At 37.7% G+C, this 19,257-nt stretch overlaps 1 protein-coding gene across 1 annotated transcript in view; it reads left to right on the forward strand.

Annotated features, from left to right (window-relative positions):
- The window catches only part of TUBGCP4 (tubulin gamma complex component 4), a 45,854-nt gene that overhangs the window by 19,792 nt on the left and 6,805 nt on the right, over positions 1-19,257 (forward strand). The window contains exons 10-13 of the mRNA XM_079127778.1: positions 8,839-8,889; positions 9,289-9,394; positions 10,825-10,932; positions 11,423-11,561. Of these exons, the coding sequence (XP_078983904.1) occupies positions 8,839-8,889; positions 9,289-9,394; positions 10,825-10,932; positions 11,423-11,561 (404 nt within the window). The remainder of the gene's footprint in view (positions 1-8,838; positions 8,890-9,288; positions 9,395-10,824; positions 10,933-11,422; positions 11,562-19,257) is intronic.

Genomic DNA, 19,257 nt, shown 5'->3' on the forward strand with positions numbered 1-19,257 from the left:
TTGCTGTGCCAGGATTAATTTACATAATGTAATGAACTCTAGTTCTATCCATCACAAATGACAGCATTCCATTTTTTTAATAGTTGAATGATATTCCAGTGTGCAATGTGCCACATTTTCTTTTCCTTTTTATTTTCCCCCTCCCCAGCACTAGGGATTAAACCCAGGGCTTTGTACATGCTAGGCAAGCACTCTCCTGCTGAGCTACATCCTCAGCCTTTTTCATTTTGATTTTTAAATTTTGAAACAGGGTCTTACCAGGATGCTCATTCTGACCTTAAATTTGTGATCCTTCTACCTTAGCCTCCTGAGAAACTTGAATTGCAGGGGGGTGATCCACCATGCCCATCTGTCCCACATTTTCTTTATCATTTCATGATGAGTTGAGGGACATTTAGGCTGATTGAGTTTCTTGGTTATTGTGAACGTGGGAGTGCAGCTGTCTCCTCAACATACTGATTGCATTTCCATTGACTACATACCTAGTAGTGATGTTGCTGGATCAGATGGTAGTTCTAGTTGTAATTTTTTGAAGAACCTCCATACCGTTTTCCATAATGGCTGTACTAATTTACATTCCTGCCAAAGCCAAAGGGCAAAGATTCCCTTTTAACCACATTCTTACCAGCATTTTTTAAAAAGTTTTTTAATAATATCATTCATTGTGGTTTTGATTTGCATTTCCCTAATAATCAGTGATGTTGAGCATTTTTTCATGTACCCATTGGCATTTGTTTGTCTTCTTTTGAGAAATGTCTATTCGGGCTGGGGTTGTAGCTCAGTGGTAGGACACTTGCTTAGCATGAGTGAGGCACTGAGTTCGATTTTCAGCACCACATATAAATAAGTAAAATAAAGGTCCATTGACACCAAAATTTTTTAAAAAAATGTGTATTTGGAGCTATTGCCCATTTATTATTCAGATTATTTAGGTTTTTGATGTTGAGTTTTTAAGAGTTCCTTATATATTTATCAGATACATAACTTGGAAATATTTTCTGCCATTCTGTAGGATGTCTTTTCATTCTGTTTATTGTTTCCTTTGCTGGGCAAAAGGTTTTTAGTTTGCTACAATTTCATTTATCTTTTTTTGTTGTTCATTTCCTGTTATTTAGGGATCTTGTCCAAAAACAATTTTTGTCCATTCCATTATCCTGAAGTGTTTCCCCTATGTTTGCTTCTAGTAGTTGCATAGTTTTAGGTCTTACATCTTTAATCCATTTTGAGTTGATCTTTGTAGCTGGTAAAAGAGAGTAGTCTAGCTAGGTGCAGTGGTGCACGCCTATAATCCCAACAGCTCAGGAGGCTGAGGCAGGAGGATCATAAGTTCAAAGCCAGCCCTCAGCAACTTAGCAAGGCCCTAAGGAACTCAGTGAGACCCTGTCTCTTAAAAAAATATTAAAAAGGACTGGGGTGTGGCTCGGTGGTTAAGGACCTCTGAGTTCAGTCCCTAGTACCAATAAATAAATAAATAAATAAAACAAAAAAGAGATAGTCGTCTAGTTTCATTCTTCAGCACATGGCTATCCAATTTTCCCAGGATCATCTATTGAAAAGGCATTCCTTTTTCCAGTGCCTGTTCTTAGCACCTTTGTCAAAAATCAGCTGCTCTAGATGTGTGGGTTTATTTTTGGATGTATTCTGTTCACTTGGTTTATATGTTTGTTTTTATGCCAATACCATGCTGTTCTGATTGCTATAACCTTGTACAGTTAAAGTCAGATAGTGTAATGCCTCCTGCTTTGTTCTTTTTTGCTCAAGATGACTTTGGCTGTTCAGGGTTTCTATATAGTTACACATAAATTTTAGAATTGTTTTTCCTAGTTCTGTGAAGACTGTCATTGGTTATTTTGATGGAGATTGAATTGAATCTCTGGATCACTTTGGGTAGTAAAGATATTTTAACAATGCTGATTCTTCCACTCCATGAACACAGGATATCTCTCCAATTTTTTTAATATGTCCTTTTCAGTTTCTTTCATCAGTGTTTTATAATTATTATTGTAAATGTCTTTCTTTGGTTAAATTTATTCCTACGTATATTACTTTTGGGGGAGCTATCGTAAATGGGGTTGCTTTCTTAATTTCTTTCTTCTTTTTTTTTTTTTTGTGGTGCTGGGGATTTGAACCCAGTGCCTTATACTTGCAAGGCAAACACTCTACCAACTGAGCTATATCCCCAGCCCTGCTTTCTTAATTTCTATTTCAGATAATTCACTATTGATATAATGCAACATTACTGATTTTTTATCCTATAACTTTCTGGACTCATTTAGTCTAATAGTTTTTTGGTGGATTTTTTGGCACTTTTTACATATAAGATCTCATCATCTGCAGACAGTGACAATTTTGACCTCTTCTTTTCCAATTTGGATGTACTTTATTTCTTTCTCTTGCCTGATTACTCTGGCTAGGACTTTCAGAACTATGTTGAATAAAAGAGGTGAAAGTGGATATCCTTATCTTGTCCCAGGTCTTACTAAGAAGGCTTTCAACTTTTCCCCCTTCAGTGTGATTTTATCTATTAGTTTGTTATATGTATATTCCTTTTATACTGAATTTATTCAGAGTTTTTTTTTTTTTTTTTTTTTTCTGCTTGGGGATTTAATTCAGTGCCTCATGCTAGGCAAGTACTCTACTACTGAACTACTCTATTGGGAGTTTTTATCTTGAAGGAGTATTGAACTTTATCAAGTGCCGTTTTTTTTTTGCATTTACTAAAATAACCATATGGTTTTTGTCCTTTCTGTTGATGTGGCTTATCAGATTTACTGATTTTTGCATATATTGGATCATCTTTGTATCCCTGGGATGAATCTCACTTGATCATAGTGAATAATCTTTTCATTGTGGTGTTGGATTCCATTTGCTAGTATTTTATTCAGGATTTTTGAATCTATTTTCATCAAGGATGTGGACCTGTAGTTTTTCATTGTTGTTCTATCTTTATCTGGTTTTGGAAGCCAGGTATTACTAGTCTTAGAGTGTGCATGTTTTAGTTGGCTTTTGCAGCACTGTGAGCAAAATACCTGGTGAGAAAACTTTAGACGATGAAAGGGTTATTTAGGGCTCATGGTTTCACAGATCTCAGTCTTGCTCTGAGCCCCAGGTAAGGTAGCACATCATAGCCAAAGGAAAGGGTAGAGAGAGAAGGAAGGAGGGAAAGAAGGAAAGAGGGAGGGAGACAGCTCTTAGGATCCAATCATTTCACCTAAAACAACCCTTCATTAACACAGGAGCTTTGAGGGGATACCTCATATCAAAACCATAATATTCCACCCCTGGTCCCCAAAAGCTCATGTCTGTCTCAGTGCAAAATGCATTTAGTTTATCTCCAAAAGTCACATAGTCTTAACATTTTCAGAATTGCCTCAAAGTCCAAGTCCAAAGTCTTCTCTGAGACTCAGGGCAAACTATTGCCTGTAAATCCCTATAGAAATCAAAAGCATGTGACATATATTCAGTGTACAGTGGCACAGAGTAAACATTCCCATTTCATGAGAAATAGGGGCATAGAAAGAAGGAATGGGGCTAAAGCAAGACCAAAATCCAGCTGGGCAAATAGGTCCAGTAACTGCCTGTACATATAGCATGTAGGACACATGATGGTGATGTTCTCTCCCAAGGGCTTAGGAGGTCCCACCCCTTTGGCCCTGTCTGCTGTTGTGCACATGACCTCTTTTTAAAACTTGGCTCTCTCTGTAGCCAGCAGCTTTTCCCAGCTGACAGTCCATGTTAGTGGCCTTTCTTAATTTCTGGTGTCTCCATTCCAGCTTTAGCTTCACCTTCACAGCTTCATACATCATCCTTTCAGGGCAGTCCACAGAGATTCCAACTGTACTATACTTTGCCTCACCTCCCAGGCTTGCCTTTGAAATCTCAGTGGAAACCTCCATGACCCCCTAACTCCAGCATCCTGCATTCCTGCAGAACTGGCACCATGTGGATGACACCAAGATCTACTATCAGCTTATGCATCTGAGCTCTCTGGGATCACACCAGTGGTCTCTGAGTGCCTGGGTAGCTGAGTTCGATGAAATAACTTCCTAGGCCCCTCCTATGGAAACAGGGCACTTCCATGATCTCAAAAGAATTTTTCACTTCTGCCATCTCAAGCCTACAGTGGGTGTTGTCTTGCAAATTCCTGAGTTGTGCTCAAGGCACCTTCCAATTGTCTCTGTGCCAAGTACTGAGCATTTCTTTAGTAGCTATAATCTCTTTAACAGTCACATCTTCCTTTGCCTTAGCTTTACATGCATTTTTCTGGCCAAATGGCAAGTTTTTAAAATCCTTTAGCTCTGATTTCTGTTCCCAAGTCTTAGAGTAAATCTGGCTAAAAGCTGCTGGCAATATCCGTGCCACTTCCTGAATGCTATACTGCCTTGAAATTTTCTCCACCAGATTAATTAGCTCATTACTTTTAAATTCATCCTCATACAAGGTCTCAAGGCAAAATATAGATAAGTTCTTTCCCATGAATGTAACACAGGTGTCCTCTGTACTCAATTCTCTTTGAAACCTCATGAGAACAGTATATATTACTATTGGCATTCTGGTTTTCTGAGCTCCCATCAGAATTACCCCTTAAGCTCTACTTACAAAATTCTAAGACTTCTCTAGCTTGCATTTTTAAACTTTTTCCAAATTCCTTCTGCAAATCATTTCCAAAGGATTCTGAAGTGCATGGTTAGGTTAGTCAAGGCAGTGACCCCACTCCTAGTACCAGTTTCTCTTTGTATTGCTGTGACCAAAATAACTGACAAGAACAACTTAGAAAAGGGAGAGACCAACCAACAGACAGACAGGCAGACAGTTACAGGCAGCCACAGGGAAAATGAGCCTTTTCCAAGGCAAGTACCCAGGTACTCACCTCCTCCAGTCATACCCCACCTGCCTGGAGTTACCACCCAGTTATTTCATTCAAACTAGGATGAACTGATTGGGTCACAGCTCTTACAGTCCTATCATTTCACCTCTGAACATTCCTGCATTAAAAGAGGTGCTTTGTGTGGTGGGTAGGGTGGGTAGGGGGGTACCTTGCATCCATACCATAACAATGTGTTTGGAAGTATTCCTTCCTCTTCTATTTATTTGGAATGACTTAAGGAGAATTGGTATTAGTTCTTTAAATGTTTGTTAGAATTCAGCAGAGAAACCATCTGCTCTCAAGCTTGCTTTAACAGGAAGCTTTCTATTACTGATTTAATTTTATTACTTATTATTGGTATGTTCAGGTTTTCTATTCCTTCATGATTTTGTGTTGTTAAGGTGTATGTGTCCAGGAATTTGTCCATTTTTTCTAGGTTATCAAATTCATTGGCATATAGTTGGTCATAATAATCTCTAATGGTCTTTTAGATTTCTGTGGTGTCAGTTGTAATGCTTTCTTATTTATTTGAATTAGCTTTTTCCAAGTCAAAAGCTTGATTCCTTTATTTTTAACCTAAGAAATACATGTAAAACTTTAAATATTGCTCTGACTATATTCTACAAGTTTTTGGCATGTGGTACTTTTATTATCATCCTGCTCTAAATAATTCCTTTTTTTTTTTTTTTGTAGTCATTGATGGACAGCATGCCTTTATTTATTTATTTTTATGTGGTGCTAAGGATGGAACCCAGTGCCTCACACGTGCTAGGCAAGCGCTCTGCCACTGAGCTACAGCCTCAGCCCCTGTTCTAAATAATTCTTAGTTTTCTTTATGATTTTCTTTGTAACCAAGGAATTTCTTGCAGTGTAGTGGAGAACATAGTCTATATGATATTCTTTCTTTGTGCAGTTTCCTTTAGGGACTAATACAGAGAGTGGCTTTTGTTGTTGCTGTTGTCTGTATTCATGTATGCTAGGCAAGCAGTCTACCACAGAGCTACATTCACAGTCACTTTTATTTTTTTTATTTTGAGACAGGGTCTCACTAAGTTGTCCAGGTTGGCGTCAAACTTGAAATCTTTCTGCCTCAAATAGTTGGGGTTATAGGCATGCAAAATTGACTTTTTGTTTTTAATTATTGTGCATGTGCCCAGAGAATATATACTTTGTGTTTAGAGTTCTAAGAATATCTAATTACTCATTTTGAGATTATATGTTAGGCATGTGCATATATACAATGTGTGTATTTTTCCTTTTATTGCATGGTGTCCTTTGTCACCCATGATAATATCATTCATATTGTTAAGATCACTCACTGTCCGGCTTTCTTTTGGATCCTGTTTATATGATGGCTTCTTACATCCTTTATTTTCAACCTTCATATGTAATTTTTTTTAATTTAAATTTTTTTTAGTTGTCAATGGACCTTTATTTTACTTATTTATATATGGTGCTGAGGATCAAACCCAGTGCCTCATATGTGCTAGGCAAGTTCTCTGATATAGCCACCACCCCAGACCCTTTGTATGTACTCTTATCCTATTCTGGTCCACAGTAACTACTGATCTGTTCTATGTAAGTTAGATTGCATTTTCTAGAGTTTATAAAAATGTAATGACACAGTATGCACTCTTCTGGGGAAGGAAAATAATCTTTTACTAAGTATAATTATTTTGAGATGAATCCAGTTTGCTTTTACCTATAGTTGATTCCTTTTTTCTGCTTAGTAGTATTCCATTTTTCCTACCAATGTTTATCAATTTATGTGTTGGTAGAAATTTGGGTTTTTCCTTCATTGTAGTTTGCATTCCCCTAAAGACTAATGATGTCAAACATTTTTTCATACACTTTTTGCCCATTTTATGTTAACCTTTTAATTTTCTTACTATTGAATTTCAAGAGTTGTTTATATATTCTGAATATAAGTCCTTTAGCAGATATGTGACCTGTTTTCTCACTACCTATATAAGTCTTCTCTTTTCATTCCATTGATGGTTAATGGTAGAAGTTGTTAATTTTTGTGAAGTCCAGATTATCTTTTTTTAAATGGATCATGTTTTTAGTGTTGTATTTTTCCCTCTTTTATTTCTGCAGTTTTATAGTTTTCAGCTTTACATTTAAGTCTGTGATCATTTGAGTTAATTTCTCTACATCATGCAAGGGTATAGATCCTTTTTAAAATTTTTTGCATGTGGATATATAATTATTTAAACAACTTGGTTCTTTTTGTTTCTTTTTGTATATTTATATTGCCTTTGTTCTTAGCTCTTTATGCATGTTTATCGAGTATTTTAAATTCTTGGCTCATGTCCCAGGTCAGGTTTCCCAGGAAATAGATTCTAAGACTAGGATTTAGTTGGAATAAGTGAGTGAAGCGGAATTAAGCAGAGTGAGAAGGTACACTGTGATGTGATTCCACTAGGAGCCTTGGACAATCACATGCAGAGCTCTGAAACTAGGATGGCCCTTCAGAGATGGCCAAAGGGCTAAGGGGGCTAAGGCACTAGCTACTGTACCCCTGAATCTGCCAGTTTTTGGATGTGGGCTGCCTTCAGCAAGAGAGCTGAGAGAATCTTTGGGTTAGGAAGCTCCCTTTAGCCAAGTACAGTTGCCAACAACAGGCAAGACTCCCTGGGGTATTTGAGCGTGCAGGGGAGATCTGGATGGCACCCTGAATACGTCCATGCAGCCTATCCTAAAACTAATGCTTCACATGGGCAAAGTTATCTGGTCTGTTGTACCTTTTATTCTTCATAAGTCTGTCTTGACCTTTGTTTGGTAATGTGTATTGTAAAAGGGTAAAAGATCATTTCCTAATCTTGTCCGTTCCAGTAAGTCAGAGATAGAGGAGGGACTGAGCTCCAAGGGTGGTAAATCCTAGCACCCTGAACCACTGTTGATCACGTCACTGGACAAATCCTATAGTCAGAACTTCACCTTTCATGATGGTTATATACTTCATTTCTGTATATTAATCATCAACCCTGCTGAATTCTCTTACTAATTCCAACTGTCTATTTATCAGTTCTCTAATATTTTCTATGCAGGTAGTGATAGCATCTGTTAATAGTTAGTTTGGGCTGGGGTTGTGGCTCAGTGATAAGAGCCTTGCCTAGCATGTGCAAGGCACTGGGTTCATCTCCATATATAAATAAATTAATAAAATAAAGATCTATCAAAAAATAGTTTGGCTGTTTACACATACACAGATACACACACACACGTACCTTTTTCCCCCTTTAGTACAATGTTAAATGACTTTAAAGGTATGTCTTCTAATGTTTCACCATTGAGTAGGTAGTTTGCTGTGAGTTTTTGGTATATACTATTTATCAGAATAAAGATGTTTCCTTCTATCCCTTTCTTTTTTTAAAATCATGAACAGATAAAATTTTATCAAATGCTTTTGCTGCATCTATTAAGGTAATCATATGGGTTTCTTTGCTTATTTAAGCCTTAATTTAGTAAATTACATTCAGTTTTAAATTTTATTTTTCTGACAGGATTCATATCGCAATATTCAATATTTTAATCTCCCCACACCAGTACTGGGAATTGAACCCAGAGGTGCTCTATTAGTCACTAAGCTAGGTCCCCAGCCCCTTTTAGTTTTCAATTTGAGATGAGGTCTCACTAAATTGCCTAAGCTGTCCTTGAACTCATGATTCTCCTGCCACAGCCTCTCAAACTGCTGGGATTACAGGCACAACATTTTAGCCATTTTTAAGTCAGTGGTTTTTACTACATTCAACAGTGTTGCACAATTGTTACCACACATTTCAAAACATTTCCATCTTCATAACTTTTTTTTTAAACTATTAAACTATCCATTTATTCCTTGGATCAATTGAATTTGGTCATGTATATATTCATTTCTCAATACATTGCTGAACTTGTATGGAACCATTTCTTACAGGAATTTTCACTGTAATGAACATTTGTCCCTGTTTTGTTGGTTCTTTCCATAGCATCTCTGGAAGCTGATGGTGGAGGAGTCAGATTTGCTGGGTCAGCTGAAGGTAATAACAGCAAGTCTTTTCATTCTCAATGTGATGCTAGTGGGCAGTGGCTTACATTCTCTGACCTCTCCTGAGAGCACTGATTGCCTATACCCAGACTTGCACAGTGGACTCATTTGCTCTTTCTCAAGTGAGCAACCAATACCTTGTGCTACACATCTACTGTAGCACAAAGATTTGGGAGTTTACTTTCTTCTGATGTAGTATGTTGCCATTGCATAAATGAAATGAAATACAAACCATCATCCTAGAGGAACTGTTCTGAATACTTCTTCAAAATGCAAACACCTGTGTCCTTCAGACTGATAAGATTGGAAATTATATTGTGTAATTTCCTCAGGATAATGAGGACCTACTGACCCTGCTTTACTGAATTATAAATTGACATTCTTTCCTCAGATTATTAAAGACTTTTACCTTCTGGGACGAGGAGAACTGTTTCAGGCCTTCATTGACACAGCTCAACACATGTTAAAAACACCACCCACTGCAGTAACCGAGCATGGTAATTGCCCTGTGGCCCTGAGAATACCAGCTTACTGAAGTTGCAGGGTATTTCTTGGCTGCTGCTGATGCTTTTAGGCCTGCTCCACATACAAGCAGCCTGGTGAGTTACAGAGCAGTGCTTTCAAAGATGGAAGGTACTTTCAGGTAGGCTTCACCCTGAGGTCATTAGGAACAGCACCTTGGCCCTGTGACCCTACCTGGAGAAGTTGGTACAGGCCTTCAAACCAGGTATTTCATCTCATCATATTATATATATAGCATATCTATCTTATGTGGCATATTGGGACTTAACTGCAACTTAGTGTAAAACTCTTTAGGTTTTGAATAGTGGAAATTTTAACCTGAGCTCACCTAGTTAGAAAAGGGGAATTTATTTGCTGTTATATCTAAAACTTCAGGGGGACAGTGGTAAAACCGGGTCTTACAACATCTGAAATTAGGGACTTGGATACTATCAGAATTCTCTCTCACCATTCTCTTTTTTTTGTCTCTTATGCACCCTGAGTTTCTAGGACCCTCAAGTACATGTTTCCCAGTGTCCTCTACTAAAGGAACCAAACCTGGTCTCTCAATAGCAAGTTAAAGAATTTCAGGGAAAGGATTTTGATTACCTCAATCCAAATCAAATGCCTGTCCCTGAATTAATTGAAGAGGTTAGACACATGTTCAGCAGCATCCACCCCTAGATCAATTAATGACTTTTCCCATGCAGACTACATGAAGACAATTCAGTAAGAATCAGAGTCCCCCCCCAAAAAAAAAAAAAATAAAGGGAGAAAAATAATACAGGTTGGTTGTTTTTCTAGCTCAATAAAACAAGAGATGTCCACTTTACTTACATAGTACATTTTTGGTTGCAAATATCAGAAAACCCAATTCAAACTCGTGTAAGAGAAAAGGGAAAAAGAAAGAATTATTGATTCTTATCGATATAACTGCAAAGCTTGGAAGTATGGTGGCTTTAGAAAATTTCATCCAATGGCTCATGTGACACCTTTAATACTTGGTCTCTTTCCATCTTCACCTCTGCCTTTTCTTGGACAGGCCTGTTCTGAATGGTAGGCTCTGGCCAAGTTTTTACATTCTACTAAGTCCCTGTTTATCTTACCAGAGCTGCACTCCTTAAGGGTCTCAGTAGAGCCTCTGGATTGACCTGAATTGGGTTATGTTCATATCCCTAAACAAACTATAGCTGGGTAGAGGAGTTTTACATTCCATCTGGTCATGCCTGGTTTGCCTGCCCACCCTAGAATCAGGTATTTCCAAGCTCATTGGAACCACATGAACTCTGCTGGGCAGGGATGATACTGTGAGGATGCTGTCACCAACAAGAAGGAAAGAAGAAATGAATGCTGGTCAGGCAAAGGAACAGATGTCTGCTGCATCCTGCTGTTAGCTTTTTGTCAACCCATGTGTTCTTACTTGCAGATGTGAATGTGGCCTTTCAACAGTCAGCACACAAGGTGTTGCTGGATGATGACAACCTTCTTCCTCTGTTGCACTTGACAATTGAGTACCATGGAAAGGAACACAAAGGTTTGCCATTCTTTCCTGCTTCCTTTCTGTTCCTCCTGGTCACTGTCCATTTTCCCATCTCTGCTTCTATCTCCCTCCACAGAAACAATATAATTTTGGACCTTAGAAACCATCTAGCCCAGTACCCCAGTTTTTTACAGGAGAAAAGGGAAATCTAGAAGTCCATTGAGATACCCAGGCCACATGCTTTTAGGTTCGTTGGTTGGTTTTTTTGTTTTGTTTTGTTTTGTTTTTTGTCCTGCTGCTGGAATGGTCCCTATGTATTTATTTCCAGCCTCCAGACTTCAATGCTGAAAGAAGAATCCAAAAAACCCCTCAGGAGAACCTCACATAGCAATTTCCTTGCCCTTAGTCCTTGTGTCCCCTGTGCTCTCACACTACAGACATCAGTGCACACTCATTCCATGAATATTATTCACCTTGTTGAATCTGACTCTAGATTAACCAAGTTGTCATTTTTTCATTTCTTCTCCTGATCCTTAATTAACAGATGCTACTCAGGCAAGAGAAGGGCCTTCTCGGGAAACTTCCCCCCGGGAAGCCCCTGCATCTGGCTGGGCAGCCCTTGGTCTTTCCTACAAAGTACAGTGGCCTTTACACATTCTCTTCACCCCAGCTGTCCTGGAAAAGTGAGTATTTTGGGGTTTCTCACAGGTAAATTTTACCCACCTTATTTCCCAGGAAAGAAATTAGCAGGTATAGAATTGATGGAACCAAGGCAACCACCCACCTAGTTTTGGGGTTTTTATTTTTTTAACAGTCTGTAAATCAGAAATTGCAAACCCATGTCTTCAAGGTCAAGATAGATCACATTAATAAGTGAGGCTACAGATATGACACAGTAGGGAATGGGGACACTGGAATAAATGGGAGGGGATATAGATATTTATAACCACTATAATTTTTTTAAAAAATTTGCTAAATAACAAGCAGTTTATAGGCTGCCAGTTTGTGACCTCAGAAGAATGAGATACCACTTTGAGAATCTGGACCTTAGTGATTCCATCAGACCTGACCCTAACTTTTGTAATATTTTTGTTGCTATATTTGAGAAAGCCCAAATTTTTCCAATGGATTTTAGCCACTGGGGAGATCACCTCCAGTGACACCCAGCCTAGGGGGATGGAATAAAGGAGCTGCACCAAGTGGTATGAGACTTTATAAGGCCAGCCTTGTTCTATATCATGAGAGCCTGCACAGTGCTGTTGCCTGGCCTGATCAGGATCTGATATCCCCAAACCAGAAAGGAACCAGAGCTGTAGGGAAAGGAGGAAAGAAATGACCATGAGGGTAGAGGAATAGAGAAAAGGGAAACTGACAAACAAATGGTCCATCTCTTCTTTTTTTTTTTTTTTTTTTTACAAAATCCTCAATATGTGTATTTAAAAATTAACTGAAAATGGTCTACAAACTGAAATGCAAAATTTAGAACTACAAACTTTTAGAACATAATATACGATGGAAATCATCAGAAGTCAAGGCTAAAGATATAATGACATACCCATCAGAACAACTACAATAAAATAGTTATAACACTGAATGCTATCAAGGATGAGGAGCAACCTAATCACTTATACATTGCTGATGGGAATGACAAATATATTCAGGAATACAGAAATTTCTTTAAATGTAAATATGCAGTAACCAAGCAAGTCAAAGAGTGCATTCTTCATCATATTCCTTGGAGACATGAAGACACATGCTCACACAAAAACCTGTATATGAATGTTTACAGTGATTTTTTTATCATAGCCCAAACTGAAGATGATCCAGACGTCTTTCAATGGATGAATAAACTGCGAAATATTCATACCATGAATATTATTGCCCTGCACAACAACCTGTATAAATTTCGGAGAATTCAGCCACCTGCAAAATGCTAATCCCAATATAATACATTACATACTATATAATTCCATTAACGTGATATTCTTTAAATGACTCAGTTATAGGAATGGAGTACAAATTATTGGCACCAGGAGTTAAGGAAGAATTTTTGGCAAGAGAGTAGCAGACGCAACTATATTCATACAAAAAGAAGAGCACTTAGAGATGGAAATGTTCTATATTGTCTGTACCAGAAACAATATCCTAGTGTGATACATAGTTTTGTACATTTCTTCATATAATTTCTTATAACTACATGTAAACCTATAATTCTCTCAAACATTTAATAAAATAATAAAATACAACTTAGATATAAAAATATCTGTGCTAGTAAAATCAATAATGTAAATAGAAGTAACATTCTTTTTTTAAATTTATTTTTATTGTAAACACATGGGATACATGTTGTTTCTGTTTGTACATGGAGTAACAGCATACCATTTGTGTAATCATACATTTACGTAGGGTAATGATGTTTGATTCATTGTTACTTTTTCCTTCCCCCCTCCCCTCCCACCCCTCTTTTCCCTCTATACAGTCCCTCCTTCCTCCATTCTTGCCCCCCTCCCACCCCCCATTATGTGTCATCATCTGCTTATCAGTGAGATCATTCGCCCTTTGGATTTTTGAGATTGGCTTAACTCACTTTGCGTGATATTCTCCAATTTCATCCATTTGCCTGCAAATGCCACAATTTTATTATTATTTATAGCTGAGTAATATTCCATTGTGTATATATACCACAGTTTCTTTATCCATTCATCAATTGAAGGACATCTAGGTTGGTTCCAGAGTCTGGCTATTGTGAATTGAGCAGCTATGAACATTGATGTGGCTGTATCTCTGTAGTAAGGTGATTTTAAGTCCTTTGGGTATAGGCCAAGGAGTGGGATAGCTGGATCAAATGGTGGTTCCATTCCAAGTTTTCTAAGGAATCTCCACACTGCTTTCCAGAGTGGCTGCACTAATTTGCAGCCCACCAGCAATATATGAGTGTACCTTTCTCCCCACATCCTCTCCAACACCTGTTGTTGCTTGTATTCTTGATAATTGCCATTCTAATTGGGGTGAGATGGAATCTTAGGGTAGTTTTGATTTGCATTTCTCTTATTACTAAAGATGGTGAATATTTTTTCATGTTTGTTGATTGCTTGTAGATCTTCTTCTGTGAAACGTCTGTTCATATCCTTAGCCCATTTGTTGATTGGGTTATTTGTATTCTTGGTGTAGAGTTTTTTGAGTTCTTTATATATTCTGGAAATTAGTGCTGTATCTCAAGTATGAGTGGCAAAGATATTCTCCCACTCCGTAGGCTCTCTCTTCGCATTGCTGATAGTTTCCTTTGCTGAGAGAAAACTATTTAGTTTGAATCTATCCCAATTGTTGATTCTTGCTTTTATTTCTTGTGATATGGGAGTCCTGTTAAGGAAGTCTGATCCTAAGCCAACAAATTGAAGATTTGGACCTACTTTTTCTTCTATAAGATGCAAGGTCTCTGGTCTGATTTCAAGGTCATTGATCCATTGTGAGTTGATTTTTGTGCAGGGTGAGGGGTAGGGGTTTAGTTTCATTCTGTTGCATATGGATTTCCAGTTTTCCCAGCACCATTTGTTGAAGAGGCTATCTTTTTTCCATTGCATATTTTTGGCCCCTTTGTCTAGTATGAGAAAATTGTATTTATTTGGGTTTGTGTCCGTGTCCTCTATTCTGTACCATTGATCTACCTGTCTATTTTGGTACCAATACCAAGCTGTTTTTGTTACTGTTGCTTTGTAGTATAGTTGAAGTTCTGGTATTGCGATACCCCCTGCTTCATTCTTTCTGCTAAGGATTGCTTTAGCTATTCTGGGTTTCTTATTCTTCCAGGTGAATTTCATGATTACTTGTTCTATTTCTGTAAGGTACATCATTGGGATTTTAATTGGAATTGCATTGAATCTGTATAGCACTTTTGGTAGTATGACCATTTTGACAATATTAATTCTGCCTATCCAAGAACATGAGAGATCTTTCCATCTTCTAAGGTCTTCCTCAATTTCTTTCTTCAGTGTTTTGTACTTTTCATTGTAGAGATCTTTTACCTCTTTGGTTAGATTGATGCCCAAGTATTTTTTTTTTTTTTTTTTTGAGGCTATTGCAAATGGAGTTGTTTTCCTTATTTCCCTTTCAGCTGTTGCGTCGCTTGCATATAAAAATGCTGTAGATTTATGCGTGTTGATTTTATAGCTTGCTATTTTGCTGAATTCATTGATGAGGTCTAGAAATTTTCTGGAGGAGTTTTTTGGATCCCCTAAATATAGAATCATGTCATCCGCAAAAAGTGACAGCTTAAGTTCCTCTTTTCCTATTCGTATCCCTTTAATTTCTTTAGTCTGCCTAATTGCTCTGGCTAAAGTTTCAAGGACAATGTTGAATAGAAGTGGTGAAAGAGAATGGTTTTAAGGGAATGGTTTCAGTTTTTCTCCATTAAGAATGATGGCCACCGGCTTAGCATAAATAGCCTTTACAATATTCAGGTATATTCCTACTATCCCTATTTTTTCTAGTGTTTTGAGCATGTAGGGGTGTTGTATTTTGTCAAATGCTTTTTCTGTGTCAATTGAAATAATCCTATGATTCTTATCCTTAAGTCTATTGACATGATAGATTACGTTTATTGATTTACGGATGTTAAACCATCCTTGTATTCCAGGGATGAACCCCATTTGATCGTGGAGCACAATTTTCTTAATATGTTTTTGGATACGGTTTGCCAATATTTTGTTAAGAATCTTTGCATCTATATTCATCAAGGATATTGGTGTAAAATTTTCTTTCCTTGATGTGTTTTTACCTGTTTGGGTATGAGGGTGATATTAGCTTCATAGAATGAGTTTGGTAGGGTACCCTCTTTTTCTATTTCCTGGAATACTTTGAGAAGTATTGGAATGAGATCTTCTTTGAAGGTCTTGTAGAACTCGGCTGAGAATCCATCTGATCCTGGGCTTTTCTTGGATGGTAGGTTTTTAATGGCTTCTTCTATTTCATTGCTTGATATCGATCTGTTTAAATTGTGTATGTCCTCCTGGTTCAGTTTGGGAGGAGCATATGTCTTTAGAAATTTGTCAATGTCTTCAGTAGATTCTATTTTGTTGGAATACAGATTTTCAAAGTAGCTTCTCATTATGTTACGTATCTCAGTGGTGTCTGTTGTGATATTTCCTTTTGCATCACGAATTTTAGTAATTTGAGTCTTCTCTCCTTCTCTTTGTTAGTGTGGCTAAGGGTTTGTCTATTTTGTTTACTTTCTCAAGGAACCAACTTTTTGTTTTGTCAATTTTTTGAATAGTTTCTTTTGTTTCAATTTCATTGATTTCAGCTCTGATTTTAATTATTTCCTGTCTTCTACTACTTTTGCTGTTATTCTGTTCTTTTTTGTCTAGGGCTTTGAGCTGTAATGTTAGGTCATTTAGTTGTTGACTTTTCATTCTTTTCTGGAATGCGCTTTATGCAATGAATTTTCCTCTTAGTACCGCATTCATAGTGTCCCAGAGATTTTCATATGTTGTATGTCATTCTCATTGACCTCTAAGAATTTTTTTATCTCCTCCCTGATGTTTTCTGTTATCCATGTTTCATTTAATAGCATATTATTTAGTCTCCAGGTGTTGGAGTAATTTCTGTTTTTTATTTTGTCATTGATTTCTACTCTCAGTCCATTATGATCTGATAGAACACAAGGCAGTATCTCCATTTTTTTGCATTTCCTAAGGGCTGCTTTGTGGCATAACATATGGTCTATTTTTGAGAAGGTTCCATGTGCTGCTGAGAAGAAAGTGTATCCGCTCGTTGATGGATGGAATATTCTATATATGTCTATTAAGTCTAGGTTATTGATTGTGTTATTGAGTTCTATGGTTTCTTTGGTTGGATTTTGTTTGGAAGATCTATCTAGTGGTGACAGCGGTGTGTTAAAGTCACCCAGAATTATTGTGTTGTGGTCTATGTGATTCCTGAAATTGAGAAGGATTTGTTTGATGTACAGGGATGCACCATTGTTTGGGGCATAAATATTTACTATCGTTATGTCTTCCTGATTTATGGTTCCCTTAAGCAGTATGAAATGTCCTTCTTTATCCCTTCTGACTAACTTTGGCTTGAAGTCCACTTTATCTGATATAAGGATGGAAACTCCCGCTTTTTACTGAGTCCATGTGCGTGGTAGGTTTTTTCCCATCCTTTCACCTTCAGTCTGTGGATGTCTTTTTCTATGAGATGGGTTTCTTGCAGGCAGCATATTGTTGGTTCTTTCTTTTTAATCCATTCTTCCAGTCTGTGTCTTTTGATTGATGAGTTTAGGCCATTAACATTCAGGGTTATTATTGAGATATGATTTGTATTCCCAGTCATTTGGCTTATTTTTGGTTTTTAAGTTGGCTTGGTTTCTCCTTTGAGTGGTTTTTCTCTAAGGTAGTTCCTCCCTTTGCTGACCTCCATTGTTGTTTTTCATTTCCTCCTCATGGAATATTTTGTTGAGAACATTCTGTAGTGCAAGCTTTCTATTTGTAAATTCTTTTAACTTTTGTTTATCATGGAAGGATTTTATTTCATCTTCAAATCTGAAGGTTAGTTTTGCTGGGTATAGGATTCTTGGTTGGCAACCATGTTCTTTCAGAGCTTGAAATATGTTGTTCCAGGCCCTTCTAGCTTTTAGAGTCTGGGATGAGAAGTCGGCTGCTATCCGTATTGGTCTCCCCCTATATGTAATCTGATGATTTTCTCTTGCAGCCTTCAAAATCTCAAAATCCTATCTTTATTTTGAATGTTAGGCATTTTCATTATAATGTGCCTTGGTGTGGATCTGTTGTGATTTTGTGCATTTGGTGTTCTGTAAGCCTCTTGTATTTGATTTTCCATTTCATTCTTCAGGTTTGGGAAATTTTCTGATATTATTTCATTGAAATAGGTTGTTCATTCCTTTGGTTTGTATCTCTGTGCCTTCCTCAATCCCAATAATTCTTAAATTTGGTCTTTTCATGATGTCCCATAGTTCTTGGAGATACTGTTCATGATTTCTTACCATCTTCTCTGTTTGAGCAACTTTATTTTCAAGAGTAAATATTTTGTCTTCATGTGTCTGAGGTTCTGTCTTCCAAGTGGTCTAGTCTTTTGGTGATGCTTTCCATTGAGTTTTTTATTTGGTTTATTGTTTCCTTTATTTCAAGGATTTCTGTTTGGTTTTTTTGAGAATCTCTATCTCTTTGTTGAAATGATCTTTTGCTTCCTGCAGGTGCTCTTTCAGTGTATTGGTATTATCATTCATTGCCTGCATTTGCTCTCTTATCTCATCCTTTGCTTCGTGAATCATCTTAATCATGTATAATCTGAAGTCCTTTTCTGACATTTCTTCTAACATACTGTCATTGGATTCTATTAATATAGAATCTATATTTGTTTGGATCATTTTCCCTTGTTTTTTCATGTTGCTCATGTATCTTCCCCTCTAGCAGTGCAGATCTGGGGTATTGCAGATTTCCCCCTATAGGCTTATAGTGGCCCTATAGGTTTCCAAAACCCTTTCTTTAAGGGGAGATCAATATTAGCAGTGCCCAATTCAGACACTATGCAACCCTAGACCAAATAGCCCCTATGAGGACAACAACAAAATTGTCATAATAAACAGAATGAGTTCAAATATTATCTTCAGTAAAACAAACAGATTTGCAATAAGGTCTGCAGTTTCTAATGGAGGACAAAGAGAATGCAGAGGGATGTAGAATGTGGCTGTTAATGGGATAAGAAAAGAATATACAGAAGTTCTAGATAATAGAAAGGGTGATAGTGTAATCAAAAGAAATTGGATGTTAGCATGCAAAAAAGGGAGAAAGAGACTCTGAGGGAACAGGTAAACAAAAGGAAAAGAAAGCAAGAAAAGTAAAGAAATAAAAACTTAAATTTTTTCAATAAGGAGAAAAAAGATAATCTACAGTATAACAGTCATATAGTAATGAAACCTCCCAGAATTCAGTAGCCTGATGCATGAGAGGTACCTGACAATGAGCTTCAAGCCTCCAGCAGGCATCTCAGGATGGGTTTTGCCCCACCTAAAGATTGGAGCTACTGCTTCCAGGATTATCCAAGATGGCCACTCTGGCTTCAAAATGTGTTGGCAAATGGGGAGCTGCAGCTCAGGGTGTGGACATGGTCAGCTGGAGGTCCTGGAGGCGGGATGTGTTTGGTCAGGCAGGGGTCCTGGAGGTCCAGTGTTTTTGGTGTGGTTGTGGGATCCTGGAGGCCCGGTGCAGTCAGTCTGGGGACCCGGTGATAGGGCACAGTCAGTTGGTCTGGGGGTCCTGGCGGCAGGGAGCAGTCAGTCGATGTGAGGGCCCCAGAGGCAGGGAGTGATTGATTGGGCTGAGGGATCCTGGAGATGGGCTCAGTCAGTCAGGCCAGGGGTCC

Source organism: Sciurus vulgaris (genome assembly GCF_902686455.1).
Source record: "Sciurus vulgaris genome assembly, chromosome: 2".
Lineage (NCBI taxonomy): Eukaryota > Metazoa > Chordata > Mammalia > Rodentia > Sciuridae > Sciurus > Sciurus vulgaris.